Source organism: Bos javanicus, chromosome 24 (genome assembly GCF_032452875.1).
Source record: "Bos javanicus breed banteng chromosome 24, ARS-OSU_banteng_1.0, whole genome shotgun sequence".
NCBI lineage: Eukaryota > Metazoa > Chordata > Mammalia > Artiodactyla > Bovidae > Bos > Bos javanicus.
This window is the reverse complement of record NC_083891.1, coordinates 59,104,217-59,119,582: the sequence shown is the minus strand read 5'-3', so window position 1 is coordinate 59,119,582 and position 15,366 is coordinate 59,104,217. Positions and strand designations below refer to the sequence as shown.

The window sequence follows — 15,366 nt, the reverse complement described above, 5'->3', positions numbered from 1 at the left end:
CGAACAAATTTTAGAGATCTGCTGTACAACACAATGCTTATAGTTAATAGTACAAAATTGTGCACTTTAAAATGTATTATGTAGAGCTCACATTAAGTGTTATCACACACAGAAAAAGAAAACACAGAAGAATACAAGGAAATTTTTGGAGGTGATGAATATGCTGAGTACCTTGACTGTGATGTATCATGGAGATACATGCTCATTTTAATGAGTCTAAGCTCATTAAAATGTATACCTTAAATATGTGTAAGTTTTATATTTCAATTACACCTTAATAATGCTTAAAAATCCTGAATGTTTTTTTTTCTAATTTTTAGGGAAAAAAAACTAAAAAAAAAAAATGAGTAGTTTAAAAATGTATTTCTGAATAGGCAAAGAATAAATAAATAAATAAATATATTCAGAGGCCAAAAAAAAAAAAAAATCCTGAATGTTGCCTGGCTATTGATCTTTTTCTTTCTGAGTTCAAAGTAATCATTGTTTACATTAATACTACATGGTTTTTAAATGTCATAAATGAAAATAAAACTTTTCCAGCTATGAGAAAAAGAAATTCTGCAATGGAGAAATAGCTGATCTTAGTGCATAAGAAACGAGCTCCTCCTGAGCCCTGGTATAAACGGCGACTGCCTGTCTAGTCCCTGCATCCACAGCACAGTTGCCTGCATCGTTAAACATTCCGGGTGTCAGCTGTCTCAAACCGAAGCGTGACTGCCTTTCTTCTCAATTCAAAGAAATTGAGAGGGTAAAGAAATTCAATGTCCTGGTCAAAAAGGCAGTGTATCTCTTCTCTCTTTTTTTTTTTTTTCATTTTTATTGGAGTCAGGTTTTTGTTTGTTTGTTTGTTTTTTACAATGTTGTGTGTGGTTTTTTTTTTTTTTTTTTGCTGTGCAGCCAAGCAAATCAGACATATGTATACATATACCCCTCTTTTTCGTATTTCCTTCCCGTTTTGGTTACCATAGAGCATTAAGGAGAGTTCCCTGTGCAAAAAAGGCAGTGCATCTAATTCAGGAACACACACACACCCCCCTCCTTTAAGCAGGATAAACCTGGGTGCCTCAGGATGGCTTGTTGTGATCTCAGAGAATGTCCTCTGGGAACCAAGTTGCTTTCCTTGAGAACTTGAAGGGGGAAATTTAGTCTCTCACATCCTGCTGGCTGCCTGACTCCACAGGCTTCTGCCTCTGAATTGGGATTGCCTGCAGTTTGTGTCTCTGGACCATCGCGGTGTCTCACAGACCCCACTGGACTCGGATTGGTCAGAAGGAAGCAGAGGAGGAGTCACTCTGAGCATTTTTTTTTTTTCCTTCCCTCACACACCATAAAAATCAGCAGCAGCGTCTGACACTCAGAGCAAAGCTTCAGGTTGGGAACTGGTACCTCTTCGAGGCAGCTGATGAGAGCATGCGCACATAGAGCCGGCTCGCAGCCGTAGCGCAGCCACCAGGCAAATTATTCTGCAAAGACCTGCATGCCTCCGACTAAAGTTGAAGTGGAAGTGAGAACAAAAGAGCAAGCGGCAGGCTCGACGGAGAAGAAGCATCTTGCAGCCTAAGATTTCCAAGTGATGCTGACCACAGCCACACTTGAAAGAAACTGAAAACTTCCTTTCCAGCTCCGGAGCATGGGACGTTTATTCACAGCAGGCATGCCACTCTCCGCCGCCTAACTTTCGTTTGGGGCAAGTCAAGACTGGAGAAAGGTGCTGAGGCTGCCAGATCCAGGAGGTTCAGTCAGTCCAGAGGGGACCTGAATCCAAAATGAACTCTACCCAGCCCCTTGGGATGCACACCTCTCTCCACTCCTGGAACCGCAGCGCCCACGGAATGCCCACCAATGTCAGTGAGTCCCTGGCAAAAGGCTACTCGGACGGGGGGTGCTATGAGCAGCTCTTTGTCTCTCCCGAGGTGTTTGTGACTCTGGGGGTCATCAGCTTGTTGGAGAATATTCTGGTGATCGTGGCCATAGCCAAGAACAAGAATCTGCACTCACCCATGTACTTTTTCATCTGCAGCCTGGCTGTGGCTGACATGCTGGTGAGCGTTTCCAACGGGTCGGAAACCATTGTCATCACCCTGCTGAACAGCACGGACACGGACGCGCAGAGCTTCACGGTGGATATTGACAATGTCATTGACTCGGTGATCTGTAGCTCCTTGCTTGCCTCCATCTGCAGCTTGCTGTCGATCGCGGTGGACAGGTACTTCACTATCTTCTATGCACTCCAGTACCATAACATCATGACGGTGAAGCGGGTGGCGATCACCATCAGCGCCATCTGGGCAGCCTGCACGGTGTCGGGCGTCTTGTTCATCATTTACTCAGACAGCAGTGCTGTTATCATCTGCCTCATCACCGTGTTCTTCACCATGCTGGCTCTCATGGCGTCTCTCTATGTCCACATGTTCCTCATGGCCAGACTCCACATTAAGAGGATCGCGGTCCTGCCAGGTAGCGGCACCATCCGCCAGGGCGCCAACATGAAGGGGGCGATTACCCTGACCATACTGATCGGGGTCTTTGTTGTCTGCTGGGCCCCCTTCTTCCTGCACCTGATATTCTACATCTCTTGTCCCCAGAACCCATACTGCGTGTGTTTCATGTCTCACTTTAACGTGTACCTCATCCTCATCATGTGCAATTCCATCATTGACCCTCTGATTTATGCCCTGCGGAGCCAAGAACTGAGGAAAACCTTCAAAGAGATCATTTGTTGCTCTCCTCTAGGTGGCCTCTGTGATTTGTCTAGCAGATATTAAATGGGGACAAACGCGATGCTAAACACAAGCTTAAGAGACTTTCTCCTTCTCATATGTACAACCTGAACAGTCTGTATCAGCCACAGCTTTTTCTTCTGTGTAGGGCATGGAGTGAAAAATTCTATTGTATCAGTTGAAGTTTGTGATTTTTTCTGATGTGAAACAGTGCCCAGTCTCGGTGTATTTTTAATGTCATGCTACTTTCTGGCTGTAAAATGTGAATCCACATCACAGGTTATAGGCACTATGCATTTATAAAAAAAGAAGAAAAAAAGTCCTTATGAGGAGTTTAACAGTGTTTCCTTCTTGTTATTTACAAGGATGTGACACTTTGCTTGCTTTTGTAACATGGAAATCACAGCTTCATTAAGTATATCCTCATAAGTGGTTTTTTATGTTATACTTTACAACACTGAAGTATAAAAATTTGATTCTAGCATTTAGGGGAGAAATATTGAGAACATATTGCTTAATCATAAAAAACAAGCTGAAATTTCAGGTAATTTAATAAGACTTTCTCATTCATTCTTCCTGTGCAGAAGTTGAAATGAAGCTTGTATTGGGAGAAAAACAGTTACTTAAAAAAAAAAAAAAAAGGAGGGTGGATATTTTGAGTCAGAAAACTATGTGTGTTTCTCAGAGACAGAGAGATTAATTTGTTCAAGCAAAGAGTCTGATATTCCTCACAGGCAATTCAGTTTGGGATTAAAAAAAGAAAAAAAAAAAGCAGCTATGAGGATGCAAGTGTTTTGGGAAATCTAAGTTAACAAGGCAAGCTAAACTTCCTGATATCAAACTGTGTACAACTGCCCCTAATAAAGACAGAGAACAATGTCTTCCTGCCCCTTTAACCAGGGCCCCAGCATCTGCTGAAATGTCTTGAACAGGTGATGCCCCACTGAGATCTGGCTTCTGCTCCCTAAAGAACTACACAATTCCTGCTGAGTTCTTTCATTTTCCACATGCAAGCGACTTACTATTTCCCTATTACTTATTTTTTGAACTGACTTTCAGTACTCATTAGAAAGGATTTTAGCTTTGAAGACTAAATCTATAGCATAAGGATGTTAGGCAGTATTTGTAAAAATCTAAAAGAAGGGAACTCTTGGTGCTAGAATGTTATAAATAGGGAAAAAAGCATGATCTGAACCCCAGAGGACATCATGACATAAACTAGCCTTCCACAACTATATTTTAGAGAGAAATACTTGCTTTGCTCCAAAATAATGCCACAGATTTGTCTACTGAACAATAAAATCTGTACTTTCCAATTTGCACGTATTTTGAGAACTTTACCAGTGAATTACCTTTTGATTTACTTTATAGTCTCCTCAGATGCTCATGGGCAGAGAGAACATGACAAGGTACTGCTTAATTCAAATTTCTAGATGTTTTGCATATTGACAGCAAGTCCTGAGAAGCACTGTCAGTACTGACGAGGAAACACTACTTTAAAATTTAATAGTAAGATTAAAGCTTACACATGAAAGGTGATACTGAAGCCTGATTCACTGCAATGCCTCTATTTTGGCATAAACATGTGTGAGGCTTTAAATTACATTTAAAGAGAAGCCCACATTGTGGCAAGACATGGTAGGTGTTTCTGTCTTTGCTACTCTTCCTGTCCATGCTTTCATGTGATTGTGAGGAACCCCAGTAACTGGAGACTCGGAAGACAGCTAGAAGCCCCCCACCTTCTGCGGGGGCTGTCCTTCCAGTCCACCCTGTTTCTCCAGCCAGGGTCATTGCAGATGCTGCCCGGGCCATTGAGGACCAGCCCACTTCTGCCACTGACAGCAAATCAGCCTCCCGCACCTTGACTCCCACACTTCCTCCTGGAGCAGTTTACAGGGATGGGGGGGGTGTTAGTCAAGAGCCGTGTGCCCGGCCCCCCTCCCTTACGTGCCCAGGGCCTGGTATCAGGTGTCTGTTTCTTTAAGTGCTAAGACTATGCCTTTCTCATTTCTTCCTGTTCTCCAAACATTCCTCTATGATGTTACTTCTTTCTCCAGTAAAACCGAGACTCTCCCAGAGGGATACATCATTATCACCCAAAGTCCATAGTTTACATTGGGGTTCATTCTGCAGTATTGTGCATTCCATGTGCTTTGGCAGACAGTGTCATTGGCATCTGTCTCACTGCCTGAAGAATCCCCTGTGTTCCACCTATTCCCCCCTCTTTCCCTCCTACCCCCTGGCTACCAGGGACCGTTTTACTGTTGCAATAGTTCCGCCTTTTCCACAACGTCCTGTAGTTGGAACCATGCACTATATAACCTTCAGACTGGCTTCTTTAACTTGATACTATGCATTTAAGGTTCCTTCAGATGTTTCTATGGTTTGCAGCTGATTTCTTTTTGGTGTTGAATAGCATTTCGCTGCATGAATGTCACATAGTTTATCTGTCTGCCTGCTGAAGAACATCTTGGATGCTTCCAGATTTTGGCAATTGTGAATAAAGTGCTACAAACACTTGTGTGTGGACATAAGTCTTTATTTTATACCAAGGAGCAGGAATGAACCTTTAAAAAGCTTCAATATAAATACTGTGATGTATGTGTTGATCCTTTAATATTTTGCTAAGGGGGGTTAGTTAGCATTTACCAAATGCTGGTCGGGAGTATATATTCCAAATGTAACTGGTGAGCAGCGTCAGATACCCTTATTGAAATTTTCACCAGAAAATTCAATGAAGTATAAATCCTATTAGAAATAATTTTTCATTGGTGATAGAAGTGATTTGCAAAACATTGATTTAAGAAGTCAGATAACAATTGCCATACCTTGTGTGAACGAGCTTTGTGTCTCGCCCTTTTGTTCCCCTGGCAGGCACCTTCCACAACTCTGGGCTGCAAACAGTGATCACCTACTTCAGAAAAAGCCTTTGTGGCCCGAACTAAATATTCTGAAATCACTAAAACATTTTTGAAGAATTATTTAATAACTTGTAAATAAGTACCGACTTCTGTTTTGTGTTACAAGGCAAAGGAAGTCGATCAGTCGTGTCCGACTCTTCGCGACCCCATGGACTGCAGCCTACCAGGCTCCTCCATGGAACACACAAAGAGGAATATTTACTATGATACCAACCATCTAAAGCACCACCAATATACTTATATACCTCCTGCATATTACTTCCAGTAACTCAGGAACAATCGGTACTCATTATTCTTGGGCGATCATATGAAGGAGCTTGTTTACTTTCTTCACTGAAGGTGTTGCTATTGTGTAAATTTGCCACGATGAACATATTCTAATTATTAGTTTTTAGAAGTACACGTAAGCTCCAACAAAAAGGTGTTGATGGCAGTGTAATCGGCAAATCACCAGTGATTTGTGGAGCAAGAGTAGATATGAGAAGTTAGTTTTGAGCCAGAACAGATATTAGATAGCATCTCATCTAACCCTCTAAGACTCAGAGAGACTGTCTGACCTCACATGTGAAATCATTGGCAGCATCAAAACTTAAGAGGCAGTTCCTGACTCTGGATTTTCCTGCATCAGATTTTACGAGCCTCCTTTTGTAGACAAGGACAATTTCCTCAATCACATAACCTATGGCTGAATTATGGTTACATCACTTTTTAGCTGTGAGATTGTGTTGGGTTAGCTTTCTCATTGTTAATGTGCAAAATAATACCTGTCTTTTCAAAGGAGAAAAGACAATTATAAGACCAAAGATTAAAGCTCAACACAACAGTGCCCAATAAATATAGGCACTCAAAAATAGTGATTATTAGTACTTTTAGGAATACCAAGTATACGAACAAACTCATGGAAGAATGAAGACTTATCAGTTTTGCTCTCTCTCAGCATTATTAGAAAATACACATGAGCCTTGGGCTTAATTATATGTTTTCTTAAACTATCTTTGAGGAACTTCCCTGGTGGTCCAGTGGTTAAGATTCCATGCACCTAATTCAGGGAGCCCAGGTTCGATTCCTAGTCAGGGAACTAGATCCCACATGCTGAAACTAAGACCCAATGCAGCCAAATAAATTTTTTTAATTTATTTTAAATATTATAGTTTTCTTGAATTTGACAGAATTCGGAGGGTATAAATGGGTATATTTAAACATAGAGAATACACAGGCATACCTGTATTTTAAAAAGTTAATTTTTTATCCTTAATAGTACTAATTGTTTTAAAATTTGTAGGGCCACATTCAATACCGGAAAAGGCTAAATAGAAAGATAATATTCTAAACATGAAATAACCAATCAGCCCATTTCTTCAAAGACTAATTGACTAAACTTTATGCCATCAATTTGTGTTAGCAGAATAACATTATCTAAATTGATATTGTTGATATTAAATGTAAACCCTTTGAAAAGAATCATAAGTGATTAAGTTATAGTCACATCTTTTTTTTAATATAGTCACATCTTGATGCTCAGTTATTAGTTTATCATGTATTGATCCAAGCATATGCTTGCAAATAAAAAGAGCACACAGCATTTGAACTAGGGGAACACTGGGTTCAAATTTGATTTACCAGCTCCAGAACTTTGAGCAAGTTTCCTGAGCATCTATAATCTAAACAGTGAAATGAAGATAATGTCCATCGTCTTATCACATTTGTGGGTGCTAAGACGCTTCAGTCGTTTCCAACTCTCTGCGACCCTATGGACTGTAGCCTGCCAGGCTCCTCTGTCCATGGGATTCTCCGAGAGAGAATACTGGAGTGGGTTGCCACGCCCTCCTCCAGGGGATCCGGAGACCCAGGGATCAAACCTGTGTCTCTGTCATCTCTTACGTCTCCTGTATTGGCAGGGGGGTTCTTTATCACTAGCATCCCCTGGGAAGCCCCATCTAATAGTTAATGACAAATACATAATCTATTAAAATGATCTGGTACTAAAGAGCTTGTCACTATAGGTATCCGTTATTCAAACTGAGCTTAAAAGTTTATCAGAGCTTAAACCGTAGAAATTAAATTATGATATTCACTTGGCTAGCCTCATTGCCCTAGCATGGAGAGGCAAGAATCCATTCAAATCTGCTTTCATCATTTCATTTATTTATTTCTCAAGTGAAGCAAATAAAAATACATCTCTGTGTTTATTATTTTAGGTATAAAGAAATTTTGAACACTCTAAAATAATTCAAGGCAGCTAGTGGGTGGATTTGGGCAGGAAGACGCACGTTTTTTCAATGGCTTCAGTGCTATTCTAATTCTTGTGTTGAATAATGATTTAATGTATACTTTATAAGGGCTTCCCGTATGCTTCAAACTTAGAAATAAATGACATAATATTTTCTAAATTTTCAATATTTTAAGAAAATTAAATGAATACAATGCATTTACTTTGTAATGTGCCTACTGAGAGGGAACATATAAAACTATATTTGTATAATTCAAATAAAGAATTTCTAGCACAATTGAATGCTGCCACTTCAGGGAGGAGAAAAAGAGAAGAGCTTTGATCTATGATCATCATGGTTGAATTGGGTCCTGGGTTAATGAAGTTAGTAATCAGAATGTACTATTATTAACTGTGTTTTCACTGACAAGAGACACCTGGAAGCCCCTCAAATAGAGCCAAAGGGAAGATTTCAGCAACTCAATCAGTGAGCTATTCAGTGAGGTTTTGTATGGGGCTCAGCTGCTAACGACACTATTATGATCTGATTTCTAAACCTAACATTCTAAACGGAGTTAGAAATTTCACTTTTAAATTTAAACCAACATTGAATGAAATTTAAAAGGGAAAATAAAACAATAAATTTGGTCATAAAACAACAAATTTGGTCATAATTCCACTTGAGGGAAAAGAAAACACTTAGGCTAAAATTTTATCTGTGAAAAGTTTAACTCCTTAATTTAAAATACATTTTATTTGTAATGTTGAAGTTTCAAAATGACCCCATTAAAAAACAACACATGTGGGTTTTCTGTGAATCTCATAGCATCCTGGGGATTTCGTTCTACCAGGAAGAAAGCAAGAAGGCTCGAGAGCAATTGCTTTTGTGATTGTGGTTTACATATATTGAAAACTATGCTCCGGTCATGATTTGTACCTACCAGCTATGTTGTTGTTGTCGTTGTCTAGTCACTAAGTCATGTCTGACTCTCTTGCCACCCCCATGGAGCCCACCAGGCTCTTCTAAGAATATTGGTTGCCCTTTCCTACTCCAGGGGATCTTCCTGACCCAGCGATCAAATCTGCATCTCCCGCATTGCAGGTGGATTCTTTAACACTGAGCCCCCAGGGAAGCCCACCTACCAGCCGTAGCTGCTAGCTAATTACTGCCAATACCACAAAGAAAACCTCTGCATTTTCCGCCTCTGCCCGACCTCTAATCTTGCCCTCTAAGCCGTCACATCTCGATGTTCTACATCAATATATTTTCACCTAAAACTCCACGTGGCTGAAACAAAAGTGTTCACTGACACAGGTCTGACTTCTTTTTACTCTCTGTACGTTTTCATCATTTCATCACTCTCATGGGAACAGAAACTCAAAAGTTCAGTCACATTGTGCTTTTACTTCCAAGATTAAATGAAACAAGTGGGATTTTGAAAAAACTTCAGGTACGTGAAGGCTGACACAAGTGAATGGCCTGTCCGTACGTACAAAGGAGCAAAATGGAAAGAAAGCTGACTCGTGGATTTACAATTCTTGTTGAACAAAATAGGAAGACAAGGACATGATTGATTTATTTGGGTTTGGTGGGCTTTTTTTGAGAAACCTACATAAAAACCAGGCTCAGAGAAGTCTGGGAAATACATATAAACTTTTTAAGCTGAAGTATAGTTGATTTATAATGTTGTCCTGGTTTCAGGTGTACCACAAAGTGATTCAGTAAAACAGATTTTTTTTCAGATTTTTTTCCATTATAGATTATTACAAGATAGGGAATATTGTTCCCTGTGTTATACAGTAGGTCTTTGTTGCTTATCTAGTTTATATACAGCAGTGTGTACCTGTTACTCCAAACTCCTAACTTATCCCTCCCTCCCCCAAGTTTTTCTGCATTGGTAATCACAAATTTATTTTCTATGTCTGTAGGTCTAGCTCTATTTTCTCAAATGGGCTTCCCTGGTGGCTCAGATGGTAAAGGATCCACCTGCAATGCGGGAGACCTGGGTTCGACCCCTGGGTTGGGAACATTCTCTGGAGGAGGGCATGGCAACCCATGCCAGTTATTCTTACCTGGAGAATCCCCATAGACAGAGGAGCCTGGCCGGCTACGGAATAAGTTTGTTTACCATTTTTTTAGATTCCACATGGAAGTGATACAACATGATGTTTGTCTTCTCTAGGTTATTTCACTTAGTATGATGATCTCTAGGCCCATACATGTTACTGCAAATGGCATTATCTCGTTCTTTTTATGGCTGGGTAATATTCCACCGAAGGATACGCATATAAACGTGAAATCATGAGCAGGTGGAGATGGTGGGAGATGAGGACGTGAGCAATTCCTCAATGTCTTGCCTCCTGCAATCCCTTCCTCCCGTTGTCTCCTAACCTCGTTCTGGTGGAGCCTTCCTGCACAACACTTGCACTAAACCTGTTCTTACTAACATAACCAAGATGCTTCTAATGATTAAGCCCAATGATCAGGGTTGTTTTTTTTTTTTTTTTCCTGATTTTATTTAGACCAACACAAACTTTAACTTGTAGATAACTTCCTCTTCCCTACTGTATTTGGCTCACAGGTCAGCAAAACCCTTGGTTTTCCTCCTACCTCAAAAGTATCTTCTCAGTCTCTTCTGCAGATTCCTCCTTTTTTCCCCCAAACCCCTAAAAGCGGAACCCTCTGTAACTTAGTATTTAGTACTGTTCTCTTCTCTTTGGTCATTTCAACCAGTCTCAAAGCATTGAACAGTGAATGACTATTCTGAAGTCTATCTATTTAGATCACTATTCGATTTAGATCACTTCAACTATCTTCTGAACATCTACGCCTGGCTTTCTGAAACAAATTCTGTCTTAGCTGAGCCTGCTCTAATAAACCACCATAGACTGGGGGGCTTGAACCACAGACACTCATTTTTCACGCTCTGGAGGCTGAGAAGTCCAAAATAACAGTGCCAGCCAGTCCAGTTCCTGCCGCGAACATCCTTCTTGGCTGCCGATGGCTTCTTTCTACCTGTATCATCACATGGAAGAGAGAGAAAGAACTAGCCCTCTTCTCTCTTTATAAGGATACTAATCCCATCATGGGAGCTCTGCTTTCGTGACTTATTTACCTCCCAAAGATCCATCTCTAAATACCTCCACGTCAGGACTCCACCATATGAATTTTGCATGCATGCCTGCTCTGTCGCTGGTCATGTCTGACTCTTTGAGACCCCATGGACTGTAACCCACCAGGTTCCTCTGTCCATGGGATTTCACAGGCAAGAATACTGGAGAGGGTTGCCATTTCCTACTCCAGGGGATCTTCCCGATCCTGGAATTGAACCCCCATCTCCTGCATTGGCAGGCAGATTCTTTATCTCTGAGCCACCTGGGGAGCACAACACAAACCACAGCAGATCCTAAACTTACAATCTATTTTGAGGCCCTAGTTTGTCTACCTAAGATGTCTCCTTTCACTGCTTCGCCAACATCAGATGATGACAACTGGGTCCCTCCACTTGATCAGACAAAAATCTCTGGAGTCACCACTAATTAATTTCCCTTTGTCTTATACCCCCTTTTGGACCCATCAGGATATATTATTGGCCTTATCATTAAAATATATCCAGTAACTTCCCCTAGTACATATCCTGGAGCACATCTATAAAAAGAGCTCAGTAGATATTTGATGAAAAAATTAAGGAATATATAAAAATTGTAGGAAAAGAGCTAAGACTGGATGCCCTGTTACTATCCTAGCAGTATTTAAGGGGTTGCATGCTTCCTGTTTGTGCTTAGCTGTGTCCGATCCTCTGCGACCCCCTGGACTGCAGCCCTCCAGGCTCCTCTGTATCTGTGGGATTTCCCAGGTAAGAATACTGGTGTGGGTTGCCTTTTCCTTCTCCAGAGGATCTTCCCAACCCAGGGACAAAACCTGGGTCTTCTGTTTTGCAGGCAGAGTCTTTACCATCTGAGCCACCAGGGAAACCCACTTAAGGGGTTAGTTAACACGGAATAGGTCACGAAATCATAACGACAGGGGTAAAAGAAAAAGTACAAAAGGAGATACAGCTGAAGCCAAGGGAGGAGGGCGCTCAAGGGACAATTTGTCCCTCATTTCAGTAAAGGAAGACATGAAACGCTGTTCAGAAATGTTTTCAACTGGAAATCTAGTGTATTTCATTTGAGAATAGAATTGCAAAGATGACGTAGGTTTTGACGACAAGATGAAAAAATAGAAGACATGAGAGGACAAGCGAATTTCCAGTAAAATACTGAAGCAGATACCAGATATTTTTCTTCTCACATGGAGACACAGAAGCAGAATGAGAGAGCAAGGGTGTGGAGACAGCACAGACTCTTCTGTGAACAAGCTGCACGGAAGAGAGCAGGGCACACGAAATCAAGGGACAGTTTCCTCAAAACGGACTCGCTTCAGTCAAGGAAGATCCTACGCAGGGGCAAAGAACCAATACAGACTAACAGGCTGAAAACACTGAATATTTACCGAAAATCCTCAGCAGTACGGCTAAATCATTTTCTCATGATTTTCCGTAAATGGTTGCCTTTTCTTCTGAGTTATTTTTTTTTTTTCCTAGTTACTCCAAGAAGTAACTGTGAAGAGCTCTACTTCAGAACTGTACATTCCCAATCTTCAGGAGGAGAATTTGAAATGCCAACACCTCCCTTACCTCAGAGGGAAAGTGACCAGCTGAGCGCCCATCTGGGGTCAGCAACTTTAGTAAGATCTGGGCAGACTCACCCTTTTCTGTGCAGAGCTAATATCCCTGAGGACGAGTCCATCATTCCTGGCTGGAGTGAACGTCTCTGTCACTCAGGACGGCCAGCCTACATAGCAAACCGGAGAGCTGAGCCCAGCTGCCAGGGAGAGTAAATTTCAGGACCCTACAGAGGCTGCGGAAATCGCCTGCTGCTCTGTATTTTCTGCAGCAGGAAAGGGAGGCTCAGCCCTCTCAGGCATTGGTAAGAACAAATGCGACTGCAAGAAATGCACGAGACAAAGGAAGGGTATGTCAGCACGCGTGCACACACACACACACACACACACACACACACACACACACACACACACACACACACACACACACACACACACACACACACACACACACACACACACACACACACATACACACACACACACACACACACACACACACACACACACACACACACACACACACACACACACACACACACACACACACACACACACACACACACACACACACACACACACACACACACATACACACACACACACACACACACACACACACACACACACACACACACACACACACACACACACACACACACACACACACACACACACACACACACACACACACACACACACACACACACACACACACACACACACACACACACACACACACACACACACACACACACACACACACACACACACACACACACACACACACACACACACACACACACACACACACACACACACACACACACACACACACATACACACACACACACACACACACACACACACACACACACACACACACACACACACACACACACACACACACACACACACACACACACACACACACACACACACACACACACACACACACACACACACACACACGTGGCCAAGCATGACAGAAGATAGCACTGAGATAAGATCCTGGCTTAACTGCCCTTTTACTAAAATTCACCCCTAGAATGAAAGCAGAAGGCTCAACACATAACCACACCCAACAAACACTGATGGGCGTCTTCACTTCCCATCTCTTCCTCTATTAGCACAGAGACAGCCTCAGCTGATGTCACCAGGCTGCTTGTTTTTGCTTGATTTATTCATTTTGACACTTTGGTAACTGGCCCTGCATTATGTTGCTACATTTTGTATTTAGATATCTTGCTAAATACATAATGTATTTTATTGTAAACATTTGAAAATACAATCTCACCTTCATGTAATTACTTTAGATAAAAGGAAGTTAATTAAATTCAGAGAGACTGAAATTAAGTTAAACACTGAATATTAAGGAAGACTTCATCTTTAAAGGAAAATATGAAAGAAAGTGTACAGAAAATTCTAAAGTACACCATTAAATGCTGTTGTTTATTCCCTAACTCGTGTCTGACACTTTTGTGACCCCATGGACTGTAGCCTGCCAGGCTCCTCTGTCCATGGGGTTCTCCAGGCAAGATAACTGGAGTGCCATTTCCTTCTCCAGAGGATCTTCTCGACCTGGGATGGAACCCACATTTGCTGCATTGGCAAGCGGATTCTTTACAGCTGAGTCACCAAGGAAATCCCTATACTACTAAATACACATACACAAATTGGTGTCCAGAGGTGTGGAAAATGGGCCAGTTGAGACGAGTTTATTTCATTTAAGTCAGTAATTTCCCAAAATGGGGTTGTTAACCATTACACTTATCCTGCTATTCATGGATACACTGAAATGTTTTGTTGTTACCTTCAAAACAAGAGTAAACAGGTTACGAGGAGGAAGTTCCTAAGAAGCCTAGTTAGCAGAGGTGGTTCATTGATATCGCAGGTCTGGGAGAAAGTGCCAACTGGGGATTTATAAACCAGGCAGCTTCCATTTTTTAAAAAGTGACTCATTAAGAGGAAGAATGATCAATTAGCCAGAAAAACTTCAATATAGACTCTTCACAGCAGTCTGTCATTTTTTGAAACAAGTCACAACTATCAGTGAGTGGTCAGAAAATGAATAGAAGGGCACATATCACTTGGCAGGAAGCACCATAATGGAAAAATTAATTGAAAATGTCAAGGAACTTTACGAATCAAGACTCTCAGGATCAATTTAACCTAAGGATGGAGGAAATGGGCGATGCCGGATCTTAATTTGATGATTCTAACCACAAGGGGATGGAAACTTCAGAGCAACAAAAGACAGAATGTGGCACACGAGGCTTGCTTATTGGGTTTACAGATATGATGTCAATGACCAGCGCTGTTCTTGGTCTAATGGCCACATCCTCCAATTACCCAGTCATTCTGGGCTTCAGAGAGCAAGGTAGATCAGTGTGGGGTTCCCTTAACCTACAGAAGGGTCTCGCAGGCTATTCCTGGCCATCGCTGTACCAGGCTTTTCGTTCCTTTTTTCCTCTCCTTTGCAAAGATAGTATAAACTCACTGGGACATGTTTCTCCTCTCATTTAGTTTGTTTGTTTCTTGGTTTTTCACAGAAACATAGACAATAAAAATGGTCCTTTCTAAACAAGGGCTCATTGGAAAAGACCCTGATGCTGGGAAAGATCGAAGGCAGGAGGAGAAGGGGGCGATGGAGGATGAGATGGTTGGATGGCATCACCAACTTGATGGACATGAGTTTGGGTGAACTCCAAGAGTTGGTGATGGACAGGGAGGCCTGGCGTGCTGCAGTCCATGGGGTCACAGAGTCAGACTTGACTGGGCGACTGAGCTGAACTGACTGAAACAAGGGCTATTTGTTTAGAAACACTAGGGTACTTGCCAACAATATTC

General features: G+C 41.7%; 1 protein-coding gene across 1 annotated transcript; it reads left to right on the top strand.

The window, feature by feature from the left end:
* Positions 1–1,073: 1,073 nt before the first annotated feature.
* On the top strand, positions 1,074–5,220 carry MC4R (melanocortin 4 receptor). The gene has a single exon (XM_061400350.1). The coding sequence runs from the start codon at positions 1,767–1,769 to the stop codon at positions 2,763–2,765; it is 999 nt and encodes a 332-aa protein (XP_061256334.1). The 5' UTR covers positions 1,074–1,766; the 3' UTR covers positions 2,766–5,220.
* The last annotated feature ends 10,146 nt before the right edge of the window (positions 5,221–15,366 follow it).